A 26,594-nucleotide genomic window follows, 5' to 3' on the forward strand; every position below is an offset into this window, starting at 1 on the left:
AGAATCAATCTGTGGCAAACTTCATTTCTTTTAAGAAAAGGCCACAGCCATCCACATCAAGACAGGATCCTCCACCAGCAAAAGTCCAGCTCACTGAAGGCTCAGATGATAGTTAGCATTTTTTAAGGTATGTACATTGTTTTTTGAGACCTAATGCTATTGCACACTTAAGGCTTCAGTATAAAGTACACATAACTCTTATAGACACAGAGAAATAAACTCAGCTGACTCACTGAACTGTGGTATTTGCTTTATTGCACTGATCTGGAACTGAACCTGCAAATCTCCAAGGTACGCCTGTGTTTGCATCTGTAAGATTCACTTACTACTCCAACCAAAACATGGGTTTTTATAATAGGCTTTAATTTTCCTTAAAATATAGCTTCCTTACTAAACTAAAACTAAGCATCTTTCATACCATTTTGATTCTTCATAGTTTGAATGATGGAATCTCTGTTACTTGATCATTTTAAAGAGTTGTTTATGTGGACCAAGTCACGCTGTTTACCATGATTCAAACCTTCTGAGAAGTTCAGGAGCAGCCTAGGACTTTGCAGGTGTTTTTGAAGGCTGGAATTGTCCTGCTTCAAATTTTTCTTTGAACTTTAAGTAGTCTCTTCTTTTATCAAAATATTTTATCTGTTGAGAAAAAAGTGTTTGAAATAAGGGCAAGTTTTACAGCTTAAACGAAGGCACAGATTTAAATGTAACAAATTATTCAATATAAGTTGAGTAAGTGGCCTAAGTGATTTGTATTCTAGAATCATTCTGAATCAATCATACAATGTATGAGAGTCTCCAAAGATGGTGTAGACCAGTGAGCCCTAACCTGTTCTGGGTTAAAGAGCCTATGGAGAATTCAAGTAATCCATGAACCTTCTCCTCGAGAAAGATTCCTGTGCTTGGACGTGTGAACGTTGCCGTGTGGGCTCAGAGTTCGTAGGCCATAAAACTTCATGATTTAAAGACACTGTACAAGTTTTTCTTATCGACTGTTAAGTTCAATAAGTTTTGTAGTTCATCAGCTATGATCAAGTTTATCTCATCCAGAAACACACATTTGTGACAGATGGTTAAAAATTATATTTATAAACTATGAATGAGTGGATAAAACTTGAGTAAATTAAAGACTTCATCTTATTTATATCCTTCTCTTGCCATAGGGAATCTGAAGTATCTTAAAGCCCCATATTCTGAAACAGTAAAAGTACAGTAGAAAATCAAGGTCACAAACAAAACTGTCAAGTGTCTATATAGGTGCTGCTTTGCAGACAAGGCAAAGGCAGAACACCACACATTTTCACTGTCAGGAGAAAAAAAACACTAGTTTTGTTAAAAGCTTTTCTTAGGATTTAATTCTTAAATTAGTCAGTGGAGCCTAAGTGAAAATTAGACTGAGCACGTACACTTGCATCTGCAGCTGGCATGAGAGACAGATAAGCCGGCTGCAGAGCTAACACTTCTCCCAGGGATACGACAGCCATGGAAGGTCCTCACGGTCCCCTCTGAGGGACTAGGGCTTTCATACTGACCAAGAACCCTTGTGCTCAAACCACAGACTATCGGAAATTTGCTCTTGGAGGTTACAGCAATAAAAATGAAACATCCTACCTTTGCCTGGAGGATCCCAGGCAACCTAACACAAAGAAGCAGCCTTGATTTACAGCCCAGGAGCAGGATCTCAAATATCTTTAAGAAAATAGGACCCCGGGGCCCTTCTCAGTCCAGAGCTGACAATGACCTGTTTATTGCAGCCCTGCTTTGAACTTCTCGAAGCACGGCTTCATTTCACTTTTACGTACTTCCACCCCACCCCTAAATCCTGAGGACTCCTTTCCTGTGCCCGGTGAGATGCCCACAGCTCCCCTGGTGTGTGGTCTCCATGGTACCAGACTACAGATTTACCCCGGTGGCTGGGATGGGTGTTCTGCATACAAGGTGCCACAGGAAGAAGTGGACGGCGTCCGGATCTTTGTGACAGATCCTGTCACATCTCCCAACTGCCTGACCGACAATTCCGTGTAGATGTCCTACCAGCACATTGGCCCCAGCTCGGCCCGAACCAAGCTCCTCTTCAAACGCGTTTCTCCTCTAATACTCCTTTCAGTGAACGCACCACTGTCCACCTAAACCCTTCGATCCCACTCCCTCTTCCCTACAGGCCCTCATTTCTCACTCGGATTATCGTAACAGGACTTGAACTCATTTCTCTCCCCTCCTGAATCCATCGGTCACACCACTGCCAAGTGGGATCTTTTCAAAACACAAATCTGATCGTGTCCATTGCTGGAGGGTCTTTCTGGGCATCCCTACAGACTGTAAGATCAACATCCAAACTCCTCAGCAAGACAAACAAGGCCATTCATGGCTTAATCTCTGCCCACCTGTCCGTCCGTTCTGAATCTGCCACCGGCCCTGGAAATGCTGGCCATCCAGAGCTGCTCCGGGGCCCGGATGGGCTGCTTTCTCGTGCGTCATGCTTCCCTGCCTCTGCGGGGACCGCACTCCACCTGAACCGCTCCCCACCCCAGCCCTCCCTCCTCAGTTAGCAGGCAGGGATCCTCAGCACGGGGGCCCGCGCTCTCCCTCTCCGGGCTCACGAGCCAACGGGCACGTGCGGAGCACGGTGTACGTGGGATGCTAGCATCCTCCACGCGCTTACAGGAGATGCAAGACAGTAGTACTGCGAACGCCAAAACGCTGGGGTTTCTGAAATTGATACTGGGATCAAGTCTCTTGGATGATGCTGGAATGATTGATGGATCTCAACCCTGCTCCCTCCTCAGCAATGAACCAACAGGAGACTTTTCAGTCGGCCTGTCACATAGGTTAGGCTGATGAGCGCCATAAAAGCAGCAAAGCGTCGGAGAAGAGTAATTCGTTCTGGTGACACCCAGCATTTTAGTTTGTATGTAACAAAGCTGTACTTGCTGCTTAGCTGACCTTGAACAAGTCACTTCACCTGAGCCTTGGTTCCTACTGTGTAAAACGGACACAAAAGTACTCAGAAGATAGAATGAAAATTAAAGCTAATAAAAAATGCCTCACACAGAACAGACCCAAGGGATACTTCCTTTTCTGACCCCCTTCCCCCATGGGCTTCCCCACCTTCTCACACGGCTCTGGAAAAATCTTTCCGTTTCTCGTCTCTGGCTACCGGGGAAGACGTCAACAGGCAATCCCTGAGCAGAGCACACAGGTGGGGAGGGAGCAGGCTGAGCGCGAACAGCCCTGCCGAGGAACACAAGGGTTGGCAACACAACACCGTCAGATGCTGAAGTCAACTGGAAGAGTCCGCTACGCCACCCCCCTCCCTCCTCTGGTGGGGTCGGCTAGCGCTCGGCAGCCTGTGCCCCCTTCTCCACCAGTACTCCTGTCCTAAAGCCTGGGTGGCTGTCCACGCGGTCAGGCCTCTCGGCTCCCTGGCCTCTTCAGTGGTCTCGTCCTCCGACCTGTCTCGCTCCCAGGATCAAAGCGTCGGCCGTGGCCTTCCCGATGAATACAGCTTTTCCGTAATCCCAATTCTGAGCAGCCACCTCTTCCCTCGCCCTGTAGGACCCTGTTGCTGACAGCCTGAGCCCACCACGTATTCACAGACTCCCTCTGTATCCTCGCAGCTCTCCTTCCTGTGGAACTCAAAACTCTCCAGTGGCTTCCTGTAGCACTCAGAGTAAACGCCACCGCGCCTGGCCTCCCATCCCTCTCTGACCCGGACGTCCGCCCCCCTCTCCTCGCTGTTCCTTAAACACACTGGACCTGCCGCCACTGGAGGGCTGTTGTGTTGTCCCACTTCCCTGCTGAGGATGCTCATCAAGCAAGCCCCGCAAGGAAGGCTGAGGCCCTGGGCTCTGGGGCTGTGTTTGTGCTGGTGTCTTTCACTGAGTAATGGGAGGAGAGGCCTGCTGGGTACGGGATGGGGAAGAGTTCAGACTTGTATATGCAGAGGTCAAGGTTGGTCCTGTGAACATCTAAACCTGTTGAGACAGCTCAACAGGTGCCTCTGGAGTTGGAGAAAGGGCCAGGCTGGAGCTGCGGACGGGGCATCAACACCTGAGACCAGAATGCCTTGGGAGCGCGAACAGCACAGCAGACCATTGGCATGAACAGCCGCACAGGACAGCTCTGTACCAGGCGTGGCCGCTAGCCGAGCAGGAGGAAACTAGGGCAGGGACTCAGAGGCACCCAAGGAGATCGGGCTTCTGTATTTAAATAGACTACACTTAGGACTAAGTTTCTAGGACACCATGAGGCTTGTGCAGGCTATTTTCATGGATCCTGTTCTTGCATGACAGGCACAGGAAGGAGAATGTGGAGAAGGGAAAAGCATGGGGTCTGGACTCAACGCTCCCGAGCTCAAATCCAGCTTCTCCGCTTACAGGTGACTTAGTTTCAATGCGCCCATGTCCTTGTCTGCAAAACTAGGTGCCCGAGAAGAGCGGAGGTGGAGGGCACATGTGAAGTGCCCGGAGCACATACTCAGTAAATGAGCTGCGGGCAGGACACAGTAACCTGGAGAGTGGGCTGGCCCTCAGCCAGGCTCCCAGTGGGAGGGACAGAGAAGAAAGCAGCAGCCCCTTAGGACGCCGAGAACAGAAGCTGCGCCGAAAGAAGGGGAGTGGGAGGGGCTGCTAATCACCAGGCTGGAGCGAAAGCAGTGGCTTTCCGAGGAGAGGGGTGGGGGGGGGGATAAAAACAGGACGGAAGCGTGACTTTCCAAAGGGGCTAAGACGGGGGTTCCCAGCCACGGTTATCGGGGTCACCTGTAGAGTCAGAGCTGTTTCCAAAGCTCGGGTTCTATCTCCAGACATTCAGTCAATCTGAGGTGAGGTCTGGGACACAGCTCTTTAAAAAAATCTCCACCTGATTATCACATGTCACCTGAGTGGAAAATCAAAAACCATGATTTTCCTGTCAAAAAAAAAAAAAAACCAGGTCTCACAGGGACAAAATTCTCCTGAGAAAATGCGGGGGTAGGGTGAGAACAGACCCCACCAACACGCAGGCCCCCAGAGTTCCTGCCCTGTTCTCGGTGACCACAGGGCCAGAGAGCCCAGTGAGAAGGGGACACCACAGGCAGGAAAGGTAGCAGGACCCTAACGGACCCAGGTCTGAGGCAGCCCAAGCTCCCACATTCTCCACCTACTTCTTAAACCAAGAGTTACTCTTGGTGCATCAGTCCTCACGGGAAAACCAGGGATGTATAATATTTTTTGCCTAAATCATTACACAATCCAATCACAAAACCCCACATTGATCATGTTTCTATTTATATGTCAAGTTAGACACGGAGTCTTCACAGGAATCCCACGCGATAGGTTGCATTCTGCTGGTTTGACAGGTGAAGAGTTCATCTAAAGCACGTTCTCCCGACCGCATTCACTCCCAGCCCAGCCCTCCTGCTGTGAGCCCACCCTTCTAGTGCGGTCTCCTGCACACCTCCGGCTCCTCATCTAAAAATGGGGGGTGTGACAGGGAAGACCCTAAACCACGTCCTCTCTAAGATGAGCTGTTCTCACAGCTGTCTGGTATACTTGCAGCAGCATGATGGAGTGGGAAAGCACAAATTCAGGTTCAGAGCTTCCATCAGCCAGCTGAGCCTGACTTAGAATGACAGTTCTGCCACTTACTGACCAATACTGAGCAAGTTATTTCAATGCCCTGACCTGAAGATGCCTCCTCCAGAAACTGCGAGCAAACCACCCATCTGAAAGGATACTGATATAGGAGGGTCAGGCACTTAAGACAGGACAATTTACTGAGCTCAACGTTCCTTTCCTTTTCCAGCCCACTCCCAGACTAGGGCCAGGCAGCACACGGCAGGAAAACTGTCAGGGAGGCATCTGGGGCAGCTGGTGACTGAACCCATCACCCGAACATCCTCCTACTTCCTGAACTATTCTCATATTTTGAGTAAATGACCATATGATTTTGGGTGGGCAACAGGGAATGCTTTAATTCTGATAGCAGCTCTAGGCCAATGAGTTTGCCAACTCTTGCCCAAGATTAAATAGTGTTCTTAAGATCCTGGAGAAATCGACCAACTTAGCGGGTTGGAATTGTTGGGTTACTTACAGGTTTCCAGTGATCTTTAAAGCATCAGGTGACATTTCCCAAATGTCTGCCTGATAGAAGAACATAAAACAAAGTCGGATTACCAGGCAGGGGTTTCTCTGCTGCTCACACAAGCTAGATCTGGGGTGCCCCCCACGCCGGTGCTTCATCTCCCAGCCTACGACGCACACTGTAAGCTCTATGCATTTGAACAGCGAACAGAAACCCATCCGAGCGTGCCTTACCCACTGCTGGGGACAACTGGATTCAAATGAGCTTCTTAACTTCTTGCACTGAGAAGCGTCCTCTGTGTTCTCATCTAAACACTTCCAGTATTCATCCCGGGCTCCCCAGCAAGCCTGTCTTTCTTTCATAGACGGGGCTGCCATTCCTAGTGGGCTCAAGCTGTCGGCCAAAACAACAGTTGATGTTAACGAGGCACTTGTCGTTTCAGAGAAGGCAAGGCACTAACACTCTCGTTCCTTCCCATCCCCCCTTTCTCACAAGTTCTACCGCGGGATTTTAACGACGCAGTTGAAATCCATCAGTTCTAAGTTAACGACACCTTGAGACCACTCGTCTCCTACACTGTGAAACTGGGCCCCCAGCCTGGCGGCGGCTTGGTCTCACGAAGCCCGGGCTAGAACTACGGCTCCCTCACAGTCCTGTCACTCGGAGCAGCTCCTTCATCCTCTCGAGCTTGTCTCCCCACCCGTAAAACGGGGGTAAGCAGGGCCCATTTTACAAGGTTGCCGTTCGAACCAAACTGCTCTACAAATAAGTACACGGGGTCAAAGTGACCCAGCAGGGCCAGGAGTGCTACCCAGGTGTGCAGAAGAGGAGCGCGAGGCGCGCGGAGTCGGCGACCGCCCGGGGCCACATTGCACCACGCACGCCCGCCGGGCCCCACCGGCAAGCCGACCGCTCGCCCTCGCCCGCCCGGCACCAGGTTCCCCGCGGCGCCCGCGGGAGGAAAGGGTCACGAAACCCAACAAACTGGGGGCGGGGGCGGGGGCGGGGCGGAGGGCCCGGTGCCGAGTCCTGGCGCCCGGAGGCTCGCCTCGCCCGCGGGGGATCAAGCAGCGTAGAACTCACCACCCCAAGGAGGCACTTCACGCAGCGAATCAGCCCGCCTGCTCGGAGTGACCCTTACGCGAGCCCGTTCACCCTTCACGGGGGGGGGGGGGGCGGGACTTCCGGCTCCGCTCTCTCTCCTATTGCAGCGACTTCCTGCTGGGCGGGCGAGGGAGGCGGTGCCTGGGGGCGTGGAGGTGGAGAGTGGGTGGGGCTCTGTCGCGGCTCTGAGCCGCCTCAACCTTACCGGTGGGGCCATGCCTCTATCCCCGAGGCTTTTAACAACCGCGAGGGACTGTGCTCCTTTCGTGAATCTAAATTTCTATGTGTATCTCACCCAGCGCCGCCTGGAAGGCTTGACTTTCGAGTCCTGCCGGACAAGGCGGTTTGGGGTGGAAATTTGCACCCGAGGGATGAGCGCTAGACGGAGTGGTTAAAGGTGACAGCTGAATCGCAAGCTTCCTAGATAGAGATATGTAGAGAGGGAGAGGAAGAAAGATGGGGAGAGGGGGCGAGATGGGGGGAGGGAGGGAGGGAGAATGGGAGGTAGAGGGAGGAGGGAGGGAGACACACACGACCCAGGAGATTTGGCAAGTAAGTGAACCAAGCTGCAAACCCGAGGCCTTTGAGCTCCTAGTCCCCTGGTTGAGATTTCGTCCTGGTACATTTCTCAACATCATCACCTTACCTTGAACCCTTGCTGCTTGCTTCTGTGGATGGAAAATGTCCTTTTAGTTGGTATTTGGAGACATCTAGTGAAAGAGAATGTGAAAGCAAAGTTCCATTCTGCTGAGATGTGATAGTTAAAATATGATCCTGGTTAGAGTTTACAGATAGGATCTGTGGACTTGGATCTGAAGCTGTGGAAGGTAATTCAAATTAGTCAGGAGAATGGAGAAAATAAATATTCGCATTTTTGTTTTAATCTTACTCGTGGGTTTTTTTACTCCCCAAACACCAAGGTGTTCCCTCACAGTCCTGTCACTTGGAGCAGCTCATTTATCCTCTCGAGCTTGTCTCCCCATCTGTAAAACGGGGGTAGCAGGGCCCATTTTACAAGGTTGCCGTTTTAAGGAATTTTTTTTAAAAAAGGAATGAAAAGAGCTGCTCCAGGTATTTTGAAAGGATGCTATTTCTAATACATAAGCAAGTTAATATGTCTGAGTAGAATCTTTAAAAGCACGTTTGTGGATAAAGATCAGTCAGTCATCTCGTGTCTGGTTCTCTTAACAGATTCCATGTGCATCATCTAGTCCTGTTGAAGTTCTAAAGTGCTTATAAAACTGAAGAGCACCCTACAGCTCTGCAGTCAGTGCTGGTGTTTGATCCTTTCCAAATTAAATATATGCAGATTTTCAGAGTGGCTATGTGAAGCTAAGTACCACCAAACATATGTTCTACAACATGAAAAGTATTCCTGTAAGTTAGTGGACTCTATAAGATAGTAGAATGCTTTATCTTTAGCAGAGGTGCTCATTTCTTTTACACTATGTCTACCAAGGGCAGTTTATATAAAGATAATGTCTTCTAAATGAAGGGGAGTAAGTCGGAGGGGGAGACGAACCATGAGAGACGATGGACTCTGAGAAACAAACTGAGGGTTCTAGAGGGGAGGGGGGGTGGGGGGTTGGGTTAGCCTGGTGATGGGTATTAAAGAGGGCACATTCCGCGTGGAGCACTGGGTGTTATGCACAAACAACGAATCATGGAACACTACATCAAAAACTAATGATGTTATGTATGGTGATTAACATAATAAAAAATTATTTAAAAAAAAAGATAATGTCTTCTAGGTATGACCAATGAGATATAAAAAGGATGAAAAGAAAGAGTCTTGGATGACTTCAGAGTTGAAAAAAGAAATACATTTAAAATTTTAAGTTTATATGTACTAAACGATAAATATATAAAATAAAGTGAAACTTGACTGAATTACAAAGCAAAAAGTATAGTCATATTAGGTTACTTTAATAAGCCTTTCTCAGTGGTTTTTAAAACAAAAGAAAAATCAATAAGGATATAGAAAATGTGACTAACATTAATAAACTTGACCTAATGAATATACACAGAGCATAACCAAAATTAGAATGTACATTTTTTTGAAAGCAAACAGGGCACCATCCCCAAATCAACTGCATACTTACCTGTAAAGCAACTCTCAACAAATTTTAAAGATTGAAATCATTCAGCACATGTTTTTTGACAATTATGCAAATAAGCTAGAAATCAATAAAGAATTATAACAAATCCATATAAACCCTAGTTAGAGGAGTCATAATGATAATGAGAATATATTTTGAGCTGAACAAGAAAATACAATAGCAATGACTGTGGGATGCAGCTAAAATAGGACTTTAGAGGAAAATTCATAGCCCAAAGTATATTAGAAAAGAGGCTAAAAAGCCTTTAGCTAAACATCCCTTTTCAAGAAGTCAGAAAGAGAGAACAAAATTAAAGAAAGTAAAATGAGAGAAATAATATTAAGAGCAGGAATGAATGAAATGGGAAACAAAAGTAATGTGCCAGAGACCGTCTGTACTGGTACAGGAGAGCAAATTGTGCATACCTCTCCCCTACTCCATGGCCACTAACATCAAATTAGTGGCTTGAAATTGTCCATGACAATTATATTATATCATGTCCATGAATTATATTATTCACTCCAAGGAAATCAACAAACAGGCTGGTGTTTTGTTTTATGTTCGGAGCCAATCTACTAGCAGACCACTGCATACAATGGATTAAAAATCCAAAAGTTGATTCTTTAGAAAACACTAATAAAATTGTTAGTATTGAACAATACAAGGAGAGATGTTAACCTGTATCAGTAATGAAAACCATAGACATCAAAAAAGTTAGGACATCTTATGAACAATTTAATGCCAATAAAATTTAGGTAAATGCACAAATTTCAAGAAGAACACAACTGGCTGACTCAAGAGTAGAAAATAGGAGTCTTCCTAAGCCATAATTTAAATCAGTAGTAAAGAATCTGCACATGCAAATTCCAGGTCCACGGCTCCACCACTAAGTTCCTTTAAACTTTGAAATAATTCCATCCTTATGTATGAGGCTGCCATAACTTCTGTACTAATTATAAAATCCCCATACTTCTGAAACACCAAATTCTTTGGAACTCATTAGGTGAAAAATGTGATTCAGTGACATGAAGCTCTTTCTAGTCATTATTTATATATTACTTAGGTGACTACATGTGTTTTGCTGCAGAAATAGTCATGTTTGAATGTTGGTTTTTGAGTAGAGGTGCTCTTCCAGTTCTTGTTGAAAGTGTTACATAAATATGCTGTATGTGTTCCCTAGTACTTTTCCAATGTCCAAAAAAGTCTGTATTCCAAAACACATCTGGCTCCAAGAATTTCAGATAAAATGCGTGGACCTACAGAAGAATGTTTCGTGACTTTGGGGCCAAGAAGAATTTTTTTCTTTTTAGCCATAAAGAAAAAGTTCAATGAATTCAACTACGTTAAAATTAAGGACTTTTGTTTACCAAACAATACCATAACTCGAATGGAAAAGACAAAACCACAATGTGGGAGAAGTTTGTAAAACAAAGAATTGGTACCCAGGATATATAAAGAACACTTAACGAATCAATAAGAAAGAGAAAATGTATTTTTTAAAATAGGCAAAAGGCTTAAATAGACACAGCACCAAAGAGGAAATACAAATGAGCAATGTAAGAAAGTACCACAGACATGAACATTCAAATCATAGTGCAACACTGTTAGACACCAACCAGACCCAAGAATAATTAAAAAGTCTGACAGTAATGAAAAGATACAGAGGGACAGAGAGAATCTCAAACAGACTCCCTGCAGAGCGTGGAGCCCGACATGGGGTGGATCCCACGACCCTAAGATCATGACCTGAGTGGAAACCAAGAGTCTGATGCTCAACCATCTGCGCCACCCAGGCGCCCCTATACGTCACGATTGTTAAACAGAGTAATTGTTTAGTCTGGAAAAGGTCTTTAGTACACAGAAAGGTAAAAATGATCATACAGACCATTTATAAGGCGATCACTAAATTTTTAACAGATTTAACATTTTATGTGCTCTAAGTCAAAACTCAATAGTCGTCCATGCTGTCACCCGTACAATTAAGCACTTCCTACTGGTCAGCGGTACACCTAAGGCGCAGACACTGAAGAATTACTGAAGAGGTTTGAAACAGAGCAAGAATGGTCCCCACCCTTACCTCCAAGGAGGTCCGGGGTGCACCGAGAAACACGGGTGTATCCAACAGCGCAAAAACAACCAAGGAAAGGGAAATTTTGAGATGTCGATTAGGCAAACAAACCCAAAATAAGGCAGTCTAAGACCTGCAAAGGCCAGATTCCCCCTCTAAAATCTAAAAGACTGTGGGCAAGTAAAAGAAAGCGGTGCCACAAGAGGATTTAAAATGCGCGTCTTGACGCAAAGGGAGTGTAGTCTCCCAGCCTGTCTGGAGGAGAGAGAAGGCGCGGAGAAGTCAGTGTGAGCAGGTGGGAACAGTGCGGCGCCGCCCCCCCCTCCCCGGAGGAAACTTCCTGTGGGTGGATCTCTAGTCAGAACTGAGCAGATCCCCAAACCACTGCTGGGCGGGCCGGACAGACCCAGGAGCACCGCATGTAGATGTTGTTTTTCTGTTGCTGCCCACAGACCTTTATTTATAATCTGTACTGTTTTACAAAACAGTGTCACCGACGCCTACGCGGGGACCAAAACAGGAGAAAGATACCCTGGCTTCAGCGTTGGCTGTAGAGATCCTTCCGAATTTCCTTTAGAGCTCGGTGCGAGCTCCTGGTCTTCTTCCTCCCTTGAACTCTAGTTATGCTCCAAGGGGCTGTCTTTCTCCCTTTATTTTTTTTCTTCTCTTGCATTTTATAATTATGATCTCATTTCATCTTTATAACAGCCCACTGAAGTCGGCGCTCGATTCTCCCCATTTTATAGAGCTGCATTATCCAACAGAAGTATAAGGCAAGCTACGCATGCAATTTTACAGTTTCTGGTAGCTACATTAACAAAGTACAACTTGGGTGAAACTAACTGTAGTAATATATTTCCTTTAACCCAATATATTGTAAAATATTATCATCGGGGTGCCTGGGTGGCTCAGTCGGTTGGGCCTCTGCCTTTGGCTTGGGTCATGATCCTGGGGTCCTGGCATGGAGGCCCCCATCTGGCTCCCTGCTCAGCGGGAAGCCTGCTTCTCCCTCTGCCTGTCGCTCCTTCTGCCTGTGCTCCGACAAATAAATAAAATCTTTAAAATAAAAAAACCCCACATCTTAACTTGGACTAGTCATATTTCAAGTGCTCAATAGCCACCCGCGGCTAGCAGCTCCCCTACTGGACAGCGCAGGTACCGACGACAGACGTAAACTACGAGGCACATTAAGGATGTGGCAGAGTGGAGACTCCGGCTCAGACCTTGTCAGAAGGTTGTGCTCCTAACCTGTACCCTAAGTGAGGGAAGAACCTTCCAGGCAGAGCGGGAGATGATAGAAATGTCCAGAGTTGGGGCGCAGCAGGTCTCTTAAAACCATAAATGGCTGACTTTGGTTGAGACCTAGGATGTGGGGGTTCCCTCTATCACTTGAGCCTACTGTTCTGTGGTTGGAAACAATATCCAACCTTTTTTTTCTCCCCCTTTAAATTCTGACTCTTTTGTTCGCCTCACTCACATAGGGGCAGACATCTGTTTGGCCTCTGCCACCAGGTTGCCGCCAAGCCCCGTGGGGCCTCAGGTCTTGGGTAATGGATCCTGTGCGGTTTGAGCTCCATGTTTTCTCTCCCACCTACCCCACCCTGCAGCCTGCATCATGTGGCTCCATTCCCTGAGAACAAACAGCAAACAGCTATGTGGTCTCTGGGCCTCACTTTCGGGATGTTGGGGGAGGTCTCTGTGACTCGACCCCCAGCCTCCCTGGGCTGACTCCTCTCTGCTCTTTCAGTCAGGCCCCTCATGGCCCTGGTTATACGACTTCTTACCTCTGCCTCACCCTGATGCCCTTCTCCTCCCTGCTCAGCAGCCAATCCCATACATTCTGCCAGACTTAGCTGACCGAGATCCTTCCAGAAGCCTCAAGGATTAGAGACCACATCCATTTTGTGCTTTCCTCTCAGAGCTGTTAATTAACCCTCTCCACTCATTTCACATCCATATTGATCCTCTCAGATCTACCAAGAGCCGGGGTTGATAATTTCCCAATTATTCCCCATGGTACAGAGACATGGAAGACGCCTAGGAACCCACCTGACATTTGCATGAAAGACAGGAAACAAGTAGTGAAAAGAGGAATCGCATTGTTTAATACAGAACATCTCTCATTTGACCCACAAACGCTTACTGAGTGTCTTCGGTACCGAGCCTGACCTACTGGGAAGCAGAGCTAAGTCCTTGCTTTCCATTTGTTCATAGTTGGGTGGCAGGAGTCAGGCATGAAAACCAAAAGCCACAATGTGATAAACATGAATACTGAGCTATGGGCCAAGTGCCGCCAGCATGAAGGACAGAGTAACACCTTCTTCCTGGGAGAACCAGGGACCTTCACTGAGGATGAACTCTGAGCTCACCTCGAAGGTTAAGTGGACATTTTCCAGCTCTGGAGGGGGAAGAGGGTGTTTCAAGCAGAGGGACGCACACGTGAAGGGCCTGGCACTGTCAAAGGGACTTAGGGGTTGCCTCACTGTTCTTCAAACTCACTAAGCCCTTGCCTACTTTAGAGCCTCGTGCTGGCTGGTCCCTCGGGTCCTTCTGCCTGGAACATTTCCTCTCAACCACCTGTTCCCTTCCAAGTCACCCCTCACCAAATCCTAGTCAGATCTCCCTATTTAAGTGGAAATCTGCCCCCACCTCCTTCATTCCCATTATCCCAAGACCGGTTTGAACATTCCATTCTTGCTGCATTGATTTAAGATCTCATATTAATCCATAGGTGTTTGTAATATTTATAGCTCCCCTGGGTAAATCAGTATGCATAAAATGTACCGATTTGTGTTTCTATGAATCTATCACTCATCTAGACACCTAAGCTTATACTGGGTTATTCGCTCAAACCCTATACATTTCTGTTGTTATTGAATTATTTGTTGATTACTCAGAGAGGCATATTAAAATACTCTACGTATGTGCCTATTTCTCTTTTATATTTGTAAATCATTATAATAGCTTACAGCTGTCTTGTTAGGTGTAGAAAATTATATCTTCTACCAATATAAGGTCCCTATCTACTCATTTAATATTTCTGGCCTTGAATTATATTACATTATCTGATATTATCTCATCTACTTTCTTTTTTGTGGCATTTCCTCCGTACATATATTTTTCAATCCTTTACTTTTAACCTTTTTTTCCTGTCATTTGTTTTCATTTTACCTACTATACACAGCATACAGTGACATTTTAACATCTCCGCTGAGAATCTGTTTTTAAATGGGTGACTGTAATATATTTTCATTCACAAGGATTATGAAGATGTTTCAAATTATTCCAGCCTATCCTGGCCTGTTTCTAGTAATTCGGGACAAATGGGGGGAGCCCATGTTCCATATGGCTTGTAAAAGTTATGAATTAAGCTAAAAACAAAATATGTTCGATCCTTTACCTTGACAAATGTAGCTTTGTAGTGGCAACATTACGAAATATGTTTGAACGTATAATTTTTATATGACTAAAGGTGCAAAAATGTCAAAGAAGCCTGAATTAAATTATTACGTATCTGGAGGTCCTGTGGATGGGGGTCTGTTTGGGCTGCTATAACAAAATACCACAGGCTGGGTGGCTGATAAACTACAGAAATTTTTTCTCACAGTTGTGGAGCCTGGAAGTCTGAGATCAGGGTGCCAGCAAGGGCAGATAAGGGTTCTCTTTTGGGTCACAGACTTCTTCTATATCTGCACTTGGCAGAAGGGGTAGGAGCTCTGCGTGATCTCTTTGATAAGGGCACTAATTATATTCATGAGGGCTCCACCCTTGTGACCTAATCACCTCCCAAAGGCCTCAACTTCTGAGGGGTTAGGATTTCAACATATGAGTTTGCCGGGAGTGGCGAGGGGTGGGGGGGAGGAGACACACAAACATTTCAGTGATATTTAATTTATCCAGAAGTATATATTGATTTTACAAAAGGCATTTTCCTTGCCATTATTTCAGCAAAATTACGTTGCCAAATAAGTATTTTCCCAAGAGACAGAGGAGGACGGCGGAGGAGGAGAATCCTGAGCTCATCTCATCCCAGACACACCGAGCCAACAGCCACATTTGTGCGACAAACTGAAAAATGACCCAAGGGCTCCGGCAGAACCGATATTCCATGGTTAATCATCGAGATGAGGCCACATTGAAAAGGGTAACGGGGGCGAAGATGTAGCTGGGAACTAGCTCCCAGGTGACACAGGACAGGCACAGAGAACCCGAAAAGAGGACCAGATACCACCCCGGGCACCCCACGCACCAGAGATCCACACTGGGAAGATGAGTCCCCATAACTCTGGCTTTGGAAACCAGGGGGGCTTAACTTCAGGAGCTTTTAAAATCAGCAGGGCTTACCTCTGGATATTTTAAAAATCAGCAGGCTTAACTCCAAGGGAGCCAGAGTGAGATAGGAAATGGAGTCCATGCTCTTAAGAGCCAACATAATAAATAACCTGGCCTGAGACACGGAACAGAAGCAGCAGTTTGAGAAGCTCCTGGCGTATGCCTAAAGGAGCCTTATTTACTCATCTCAGAACATGTGCTGGAGGGACAGGGATCTTCAGGAGACTTCTCCAAGAACAAAAATGCCGGTAGGCGCATTTTCTCTTCCCCTCCCTGAGCCTCGGTAGCAAGACACTTGCGGACACCAGCCCTAATGCTCCCCACCTAGCTTGCTAGCACCACGTGACCTGCCCCTGGATTCCCCCTGTGGACCCACCCCATCCAACCCACCTAGGCCGGCATCCATCCAAAGCAGCTCCCGCCCTGCCACACCCTGCAGGCAACCCCGGGACTAGTGCTACTCCAAAGCCAGAGGGAGAGGCAGAGATAACCAGACACACCAGGGGATCTGCAGTTCCAGCAGCTGAGCCTTTGAGTGGGCCATGCAAGAGAGAGCCTGGCTGTGGGGTGCACCTATAGTTGCAGCAGAAAGGCTAATTGCAGACCCTTACAACTGCTGACCCCACCCATGGAGGAGCTCACAGAGGCCTCAGACAGACCTCTCAACACTGCAAGGACCAGCCCCTGCCTGGTGGGCCCCAAACAGGCAAAGCAAGTCATTCCGGCAGACTGGGCTGAATGCAAATGTGGCTCAGCCACAACAGTAGAATGCATGCAGCCTAAATAGGAGACCTCCCTGGGCATCTGGTCCTGGGGACCAGGAGGCATTGTGCTACAGGGCACCACAGGAGCTCTCCTACACAAGGCCACTACTTTCAAGACCAGGAGGCAAGGCTGACCTCCCGAATACATAGAAACAGACACAGAGAGTTAGATAAAATGAGGAGATAGAGAAATATGTCCCAAATGAAAGAACAGGACGATATCACAGCAAATAGCTAAGTGAAAGAAAGGTAAGTGATATGTTTGATAGAGAATTCAAAGTAACAGTCATAAAGATATTTACTGGACTTGAGAAAAGAGTGCAAGATCTCAGCGAGACTTCAACAAAAAGACAGAAAATATAAAACAGAACCAGCCAGACATGAAGAGTTCAATAACTAGGCAGTCACCCATCTCCTCTTTCAACATGACAGATACGGCTGTGTCCTTGGTCAAGGACCTCCTGGTGGGTGGAGTAGCCATGGCCATCTCCAAGGCCACAGTAGCACCCATCGAGTGGGACAAGCTGCTGCTGCAGGTGCAGCATGCCAGCAAGCAAATCACCGCAGATGAGCAATACAGGGGCATTAGAGGCTGTGTGGTTCACATCCCCAAGGAGCAGGGAGTCCTGTCCTTCTGGCACGGTAACCTGGCCAATGTCATCAGATACTTCCCCACTCAGGCTCTCAACTTTGCCTTTAAAGAAACACAAGCATATCTTCCTGGGTGGTGTGGACAAGGGAACCCAGTATTGGTTCTACTTTTCAGGGAATCTGGCATCAGGTGGTGCTACTGGTCACATCCTTGTTTTGTGTATTCTCTTAATTTTGCCTGAACCCATCTAGCAGCAGATGTGGGCAAAGCTGGAGCTGAAAGGGAATTCCGAGGCCTCAGTGACTGCCTGGTTAAGATCTACAAATCTGCTGGGATGAAGGGTCTGTGCCAAGGCTTTAATGTGTCTCTACAGAGTATTATCATCTACCAAGCTATAGTTTGGTATGTATGACACTACAAAGGAATGCTTCCAGAGCCCAAGAATACTCATATCTTCATCAGCTGGATGATATCACAGTGGTTGCTGGGTCGAGTTCCTATGCATTTGGCGCTGCTCAGCACCATATGGTGATGCAGTCAGGATACAAAGGAACTGACATCATGTACACAGGCATGCTTGACTGCTGAAGGAAGATTGCTTGTGGTGAAAGAGCCAAAGCTTTTTTCAAGGGTGCATGGTCCAATGTTCTCAGAGGCATGGTGGTGCTTTTGTGCTTGTCTTGTATGATGAAATCAAGAAGTTCACATAAGTTATTTCCTAGTCCCCCTCTCCCCCCCACCCCGTGAACAGGCATGTTGTATTATATAACATATCTTGAGCATTCTTGACACACTGTTGATTATTTATCAACAGCAACTATTTACTGGTTGAAAATGGGAAACAATAATATTCATCTGACCAGTTTTCTCATAAAGCCATTTCCATGATGATGGGTCTCAATTATATTTTTTGTCACCCTGATAAATTTGAAGAAATAAAAAATATCTGAAAAAAGGACTAACTAAAATTAAAAAAACAAAAACACTGGAGGGAATCCATAGCAGTTTAGAGGAGGCAGAAGAACAGTCAGTGATCTGGAAGACAGGGTAATGGGCAGCAACTAAGCTGAACAGCAAAAAGAAAAAAGAATAAAAAATGAGAATAGGTTAAGGGAACTCAATGACATCATCAAGCACAATAACATTCACATTAAAAGGATCCCAGAAGGAGAAGGGAAAGAGAAGAGGGACAGAAAATTTATCTGAAGAAATAGTGGCTGAAAACTTCTCTAAACTAGTGAGGGAAACAGACATCCCATCCAGGAATCACAGAGAGCCTCTACCAAGATTAATCCAAGGAGCTCCACACCAGGACACATGATAATTAAAATGGCAAAAAGTAATGATAAAGAGAGAATTTTTAAAGCAGCAAGAGAAAAGAAAACCGTTACACACAAAGGAAACCCCATAAGGATATCAGCTGATTTTTCAGCAGAAACTTTGTAGGCCAGGAGAGAATGGCATAATATATTCAAAGGGCTAAAAGGAAAAAACTTGCAACCAAGAATACTCTACCCAGGAAGATTACCATTCAGAATAGAAGGAGAGATAAAGAGTTTCCCAGGGATGACTGACTGGTTCAGTCAGAAGAGCATGTGACTCTTGATCACAGGGTCATGAGTTAGAGACCACGTATGGATCTCTAACTCTAAGCATAAAAAATAAAAAAACTTAAAAAAAAAAAAGTTTCCCAAAGTTAAACCAGCCTTATAAGAAATGTTAAAGAGAACTGATTTCAAATTAATGAAAGTAAAAAAATTCATAGGTAAAAGCAAACATAAAGGTAGATTAATCACTTATAAAGCCAGTATGGAGGTTAAAACACAAAGTAGTAAAATCAATTACATCTACAAAAATTAATCAAGGGATACACAAAATAAAAATATGTAAAACATGACATAATATACATAAATGTTGAGGGGGGTGTAAAAATGTAGCACTTTTAGAATGTCTTGAAAATTAAGTAATCATCAACTTAATATGTACTGCTATACACATAAGATTTTATATATAAACCTAACAGTAACGACAAATTTAAAAATCTATATTAGATACACAAAAAAAATAAAGAGAAAGGTATCCAAACATAACACTAAACAAAGCCATCAAACAAGGGAAGAAAGCAAGAGAGAATAAAGGAACAGAGAACTACAGAAACAACTGGAAAACAATAAAATAGCAATAAATATATACCTATCAACAGTTACTTTAAATGTAAATGAACTAAATGCTCCAAAACAAAAAACAAAACAAAAACACAGGATGACTCATCTATGTGCTGCTTAGAAGATACTCACTTTAGACCTAAAGACATGTCCATGCTGAAAATGAGGGGCTAGAAAAAACACATATCATGCAAATGGAAGTGAAAAAGAAGCTGGGGTGGCAATACCTATATCAGACAAAACAGACTTTAAAACAAAGACTGTAGTAAGAGACAAAGAAGAGTACTACATAATGATAAAAGGAACAATTCAACAAGAGGATATAACAATTGTAAATATCTATGCACCCAACATAGGAGCGCCGAAACACATAAAGCAGTTATTAGCAGACATAAAGGGAGAAACTGAGAGTAATACAATAATAGTAGAGAAGTCAACACCTCCCTTACATCAATGGATAGATTATCCAGATATAAAATCAAGAAGGAAACAGTGGCTTTGAATGACACATTAAACCAGACGGACCTAAGAGATACTTATAGAACACTTTATCCAAAAGAGAACACACATTCTTTATTTGTGTATGTGAAACATTCTCCAAGATAGATCACATGTTAGGCTACAAAAAAATTCTCAACAAATTTATGAAAATTGAAATCATATCAAATTTCGTTTCTGACTACAACAGTATGAAACTAGGAAGCAATTACAAGAAAAAAATCTGGAAAGAACACAAATACATGGAGGCTTAACAATATGCTAATAAACAATGAATGGGCCAACCAAGAAATCAAAGAGGAAATTTAAAAATAAATGGAGACAAATAAAAATGAAAACACAATGGTCCAAAATCTTCGGGATGCATCAACAGTTTTTTTTTTCTTTAAGATTTTATTTATTTGATAGAGAGAGATAGCGAGAGAGGGTACACAAGCATGGGGGAGCCAGAGAGGGAGAAGTAAGCTGGAGAGGGAGAAGCAGGCTTCCCACTGAGCAGGGAGCCTAATGTGGGGCTTGATCCCAGGACGCTGGGATCATGACCTGAGCCGAAGGCAGACGCTTAACGACTGAGCCACCCAGGCATCCCTAGCAAAAGCGGTTCTAAGAGGGAGGTTTACACCAATACAGGCCTACCTCAAGAGACAAGAAAAATCTCAAATAAACAACCTAATATTACAATTAAAAGAACTAGAGAATGAACAAAGCCCAAAGCTAACAAAAGGAAGGAAATAATAAAGATTAAAACAGAAATAAATAAAATAGAGGTTAAAAAAACAATAGAAAAGATCTATGAAGCCATGATGTTTTTTTTTTTTTAAAAGAGTAACAAAATTGATAAATTTTTAGCCAGACTCTAGAGAGAGGACTCAAATAGATAAATGAAAAAGATGAAGTAACAACCAATATCACAAAAATAAAGGGGATTATAAGACACTATCACAAAAAAATTATATGCCAACAAATTGGAAAATTTAGAAGGAATGGATAAATTCCTAGAAACACAATCTCCCAAGACTGAATAAAAGAGAAACAGCAAATCCAAACAGACTTACTACTGGTAATGAAATGAATTGGTAATAAAAGAACTCCCAACAAACAAAAGTCCAAGACTAGATGGCTTCACAGGTGAATTCTACCAAACATTTAAAGAAGAGTTAATGCCTGTCCTTCTCAAATTATTCCAAAAAATACAAGATGAAGGAAAACTTCCAAATCCATTCTATGAGGTCATCATTACCCTGATACCAAAACCATAAAGACACCACAAAAAACAAAAACAAAAGCATTTACAGGTCAATATCCCTGATGAACATAGATGCAAAAATCCCCAACAAAATATTAGCAAGCTGAATTCAACAATACATTAAAAAGATCACTCACCATGATCAAGTGGGATTTATTCCAGGGATGCAAGAACAGTTCAATATCATCAATCAACATGCTACACCACATTAACAAAATGAAAGATAAAAACTATATGATTATCCTCAATAGATGCAGAAAAGGCATTTGACAAAATTCAACATCTGTTCATGATAAAAACTCTCAATAAAGTGGATTTAGAGATAACATACTATATGACAAATCCACAGCTGACATCATACTCAATTGCAAAAAGCTGAAAGTTTTTCCTCTAAGATCTGGACCAAGACAAGGATGTCCACTCTCATCACTTTTATTCAGCATAGTACTGGAGGTCTACCCTTAGCAGACAAGAAAAAAATAATAGACATCCAGACTGGTAAGGAAGAAGGAAAACTGTCACTATTTGCAGATGACATGATACTATATAGAAAATCCTAAAGACTCCACTAAAAACCTATTAGAATGGATACATGAATTCCATAAAGTTGCAGGATACAAAATAAGATATAAAAATCTGTTGTGTTTCTATACACTAATAATGAAATAGCAGAGAAATTAAGAAAATAATCCCATTTACAGTGGTATCAAGAAGAGTAAAATACCTAGGAATAAATTTAGCCAAGGAAGTGAAAGACTCTGAAAACTCTAAGATATTAATTAAAGAAATTTAAGACAACATAAACAAATGAAAAGATAGTCCATGTTCATGGATTATAATAATTCATATTTTTAAAATGTCCAGACCGTTGGGAGGAAGGGAAAAGATGGCAGAGGAGTAGGGGACCCTATTCCACCTGGTCCCCGGAATTGAGCTGGATATCTACCAGACCACCCTGAGCACCCACAAAACCAGCCTGAGATGTAAGAAGATCTGGATCTCTACAAACAGAATATTGCAGGCGGTTGGTTTTGAGGTATGAAGCGGGGAGCCGTGATTCCACAGGCAGATATCAGAGGATAAACGGCAGAGGGAGGGTGCCTGGCCGTGGGGATCCTACACCACCAGTGAGCGACAGCCTCACGCGCTGGGGATGGGGCAGAGACTCGCAGACCAGTAGCAGCGGGGAAAGGACATTAGGGCAGCCCCCCAGATTGAAACTAGGAGCAGTGGGGTCGCAGGTGTGAACTGAGAGCGGCTGGCAGTTTTAGAAGCACAAAGGGCAGAGACGAGCCCCAACCTGGAGGCAGGACTGGGGGCGCTGTGGAGGGGTGCACAACCCAGGACGCTGCAGTTTATAGCAACACAGATAGAAACGGAGACAGTGTGGCCTGGAGAGTTCACTGAAGAACAGACTGCAGTCTCTCTGCTCTGAGGCAGAGGGTTGGAAATGGTCTCTTCTGCTCTGACTCGTGGAAGAGACACGGAAAGCTGCCAGAGAACAAAAGCCCCAAAAACTGGTTCCCACTGAGCCCATCCCCTGCCACAGGGGGGCAGGGCAACTGCCCAAACAGGGTTGCCTGAGTAACAGCATGGCAAGCCCCTCCCCCAGAAGACAGGCTGGGAGAACAAGAGGCCAGCAACCCTAAGGTCCCTAGAAAACAGGTGCATCTTTCCAGGGTTCTGGTCAATAATTTGGACACTATACATTCCCTCAACCACCCCTCAACAGAATGACTAGGAGGAGGAACCCCCAAAACAGGAAAGACTCAGAGACTGACTTCTGCCACAGATTTACAAATGGATTCAGATATAACCAAGATGTTGGAGACAGAATTCAGGCTAGCGATTGTGAAGACAATAGCTAGAATGGAGAAATCAATTAATGGCAACATAAAGTCTCTAAGGGCAGAAACAAAAGCTGAATTGGCAGAACTTAAAAATGTTAATCAATGAGATCTAATCTAATCTAGATAATCTAACAGCTAGGGAAAGTGAGGCAGAAGAACGAATAAGCGACCTGGAAGACAAATTGATAGAAAAGAAGGGAAAAGAGGAGGCCAGGGAAAAACAACTCAGAATCCATGAAAATAGAATCAGAGAAATAAGTGACACCATGAAGCATTCCAATGTCAGAATAATTGGAATCCCGGAGGGAGTGGAGAGAGAGAGAGGACTAGAAGATATATTTGAGCAAATCATAGCTGAGAATTTCCCTAATCTGGGGAATGAAACAAACAAACATTCATGTCCTAGAGGCAGAGAGGACCCCTCCCAAGATCAAGGAAAACAAGCCAACACCCCAGCATGTAATAGTAAAACTCGCAAATCTTAGAACCAAGGAAACCATCTTAAGAGTAGTTAGGGGGAAGAGATTCCTTACATACAGAGGGAGGAACATCAGAATAACATCAGACCTATCCACAGAGACCTGGCAAGCCAGAAAGGCCTGGAAAGACATATTCAGGGTACTAAATGAAAAGAACATGCAGCCAAGAATACTTTATCTGGCAAGGCTGCTATTTAGAATGGATGGAGAGATGCAGCTTCCAAGACCAGCAGAAACTGAATATGTGACCACTAGGCTGGCCCTGCAAGAAATATTAAGGGGGGGTTCTATAAAAGGAGAAAGACCCCAAGAGTGATATACAAGAGAAATTTACAGGAACAATCTATAAAAACAAGGTCTTCACAGGCAACATGATGATGATAAATTCATATCTTTCAATAATCACTCTCGACGTGAATGGCCTAAATGCTCCCATAAAATGGCACAGGGTTGCAGATTGGATAAAAAGACAGGACCCATCCATATGCTGTGTACAAGAGACTCATTTTGAACTTAAAGTTACATCCAGACTGAAAGTGAAGGGCTGGAGATCCATCTTCCATGCCAGCGGACCTCAAAAGAAAGCTGGGGTAGCAATTCTTACATCAAATTAGATTTTAAGCTAAAGACTGTAGTTAGAGACACAGAAGGACACTATATCATTCTTAAAGGTTCTATCCAACAGAAGATCTAACAATTGTAAATATCTATGCCCCCAACATGGGAGCAGCCACCTACATAAGCCAACTGTTAACCAAAATAAAGAGTCGTATTGATAACAATAAATTATAGGAGACCTCAATACTCCCCTCTCAGCAATGGACACATCATCTAAGCAGAAACTGAACAAGGAAACAAGGGCTTTGAATGACACACTGGACCAGATGGACCTCATAGATATATACAGAACATTCCACCCTAAAACAACAGAATACTCATTCTTCTTGAGCGCGCATGGAACTTTCTCCAGAATAGACCACACTCTGGGTCACAGATCAGGTCTCAACCGATACCAAAAGATTGAGATTATTCCCTGCATATTCTCAGACCATAATGCTTTAACACTGGAACTCAATCACAAGAAAAAACTTGGAAGAAGTTCAAACACTTGGAAGCTGAAGACCACTCTGCTCAAGAATGTTTGGGTCAACCAGGAAATCAAAGAAGAACTTAAACAATTCATGGAAACCAATGAGAACAAAAACACATCAGTCCAAAACCTATGGGATACTGCAAAGGCGGTCCTAAGGGGGAAATACATAGCCATCCAAGCCTCACTCAAAAAATTAGAAAAATCCCAAACTCACCAACTAACTTTACACCTTAAAGAACTAGAGAAAAAGGAACAAATGATGTCTAAGCCACACATTAGAAGAGAAATAATTAAGATTAGAGCCGAGATCAGGGGGAAGAAAAGATGACGGAGGAGTAGGGGACCCTATTCCAACTGGTCCCCGGAATTGAGCTGGATATCTACCAGACCACTCTGAGCACCCACGAAACCAGCCTGAGATGTAAGAAGATCTGGATCTCTACAAACAGAATATTGCAGGTGGTTGGTTTTGAGGTATGAAGCGGGGAGCCCTGATTCCGTGGGCAGATATCGGAGGATAAATGGCAGCAGGAGGGTGCCTAGCCGTGGGGATCCTACACCGCCGGTGAGTGACAGCCTCGCGCGCTGGGGACGGGGCACAGACTTGCCGACCGGTAGTGGCGGGGAAAGGACGTTAGGGCAGCCCCCTGGACTGAAACCAGGAGCGGCGGGGTCGTGCATGCGATCTGGGGGCGGCTGGTGGTTTTAGAAGCACAAAGGGCAGAGACGAGCCCCGATCTGGAGGCAGGACTGGGGGCGCTGCGGAGGGGCACACAACCCAGGCTGCGGCAGTTTATAGCAGCATGGACAGAAATGGAGATAGTGTGGCCTGGAGAGCTCACTGAAGAACAGACTGAGGTCTCTCTGCTCTGAGGCAGAGGGTGGGAAACGGTCTCTTCTGCTCGGACTCGTGGAAGAGACGCGAAAGGCCGCCAGGGAAAGCCGCCAGAGAACAAAAGCCCCCAAAACTGGTTCCCACTGAGCCCATCCCCTGCCACAGGGGGGCAGGGCAACTCCGCCCAAACAGGGTTGCCTGAGTAACAGCGCGGCAGGCCCCTCCCCCAGAAGACAGACTGGGAGAACAAGAGGCCAGCAACCCTAAGGTCCCTAGAAAACAGGTGCATCTTGCTTGGGTTCTGGTCAATAATTTGGACTCTATACACTCCCTTAACCACCCATCAACAGAATGACTAGGAGGAGGAACCCCCAAAATAGAAAAGACTCAGAGATTATTACTTATGCTACAGATTTACAAATGGATGCAGATATAACCAAGATGTCAGAGATGGAATTCAGGCTAGCAATTGTGAAGACAATAGCCAGAATGGAGAAATCAATTAATGGCAACATAGAGTCTCTAAGGGCAGAAATGAAAGCTGAATTGGCAGAACTTAAAAATGCTATCAATGAGATCCAATCCAATTTAGATAATCTAACAGCTAGGGTAACTGAGGCAGAAGAACGAATAAGCGACCTGGAAGACAATATAATAGATAAAAAGGGAAAAGAGGAGGCCAGGGAAAAACAACTCAGAATCCATGAAAATAGAATCAGAGAAATAAGTGACACCATGAAGCGTTCCAATGTCAGAATAATTGGAATCCTGGAGGGAGTGGGGAGGGAGGGAGGGAGGGAGGGAGAGGGAGGGAGGGAGAGAGAGAGAGAGAGAGAGAGAGAGAGAGAGAGAGAGAGAGAGAGAGAGAGAGAGAGAGGACTAGAAGATGTATTGAGCAAATTGTAGCTGAGAACTTCCCTAATCTGGGGAATGAAACAAACATTCGCATCCTAGAGGCAGAGAGGACCCCTCCCAAGATCAAGGAAAATGGGCCAACACCCCGCATGTAATAGTAAAACTTGCAAATCTTAGAACCAAGGAAACCATCTTAAGGGCAGTTAGGGGGAAGAGATTCCTTACGTACAGAGGGAGGAACATCAGAATAACGTCAGACCTATCCACAGAGACCTGGCAAGCCAGAAAGGCCTGGCAAGACATATTCAGGGTAGTAAATGAGAAGGACATGCAGCCAAGAATACTTTATCTGGCAAGGCTGCCATTTAGAATGGATGGAGAGATGCAGAGCTTCCAAGACCAGCAGAAACTGAAAGAATATGTGACCACAAAGCCGGCCCTGCAAGAAATATTAAGGGGAGTTCTATAAAAGGAGAAAGCCCCCAAGAATGATATACAACAGAAATTTACAGGAACAATCTATAAAAACAAGGTCTTCACAAGCAACATGA

At 44.9% G+C, this 26,594-nt stretch overlaps 1 protein-coding gene and 1 pseudogene across 3 annotated transcripts in view; one reads left to right on the plus strand and one right to left on the minus strand.

Annotated features, from left to right (window-relative positions):
* Window positions 1-342: 342 nt before the first annotated feature.
* Window positions 343-26,594, minus strand: part of LOC113923910 (cytochrome c oxidase assembly factor 6 homolog) — a 52,007-nt gene continuing 25,755 nt past the window's right edge. Inside the window, exons 2-5 of one of the 3 annotated variants that reach the window (XR_003520454.2) lie at window positions 7,814-7,985; window positions 6,297-6,456; window positions 3,109-3,231; window positions 343-639 (exon numbers count right to left, since the gene is read on the minus strand). Coding sequence is in view for 2 of the 3 variants with exons in the window: in XM_027597169.2 (XP_027452970.2) it covers window positions 544-639; window positions 6,297-6,456; window positions 6,875-6,933 (315 nt within the window). In the remaining variant the exon portion in view is untranslated. Of the gene's footprint in view, window positions 640-3,108; window positions 3,232-6,296; window positions 6,457-6,874; window positions 7,027-7,146; window positions 7,271-7,813; window positions 7,986-26,594 lie in introns of those variants that run through there. The other 2 variants (XM_027597170.2, XM_027597169.2) reach the window with 2 other exon arrangements.
* Window positions 16,856-17,732, plus strand: LOC113923909 (annotated as a pseudogene).

This window comes from Zalophus californianus, chromosome 15 (assembly GCF_009762305.2).
Source record: "Zalophus californianus isolate mZalCal1 chromosome 15, mZalCal1.pri.v2, whole genome shotgun sequence".
Classification (NCBI taxonomy): Eukaryota; Metazoa; Chordata; class Mammalia; order Carnivora; family Otariidae; genus Zalophus; species Zalophus californianus.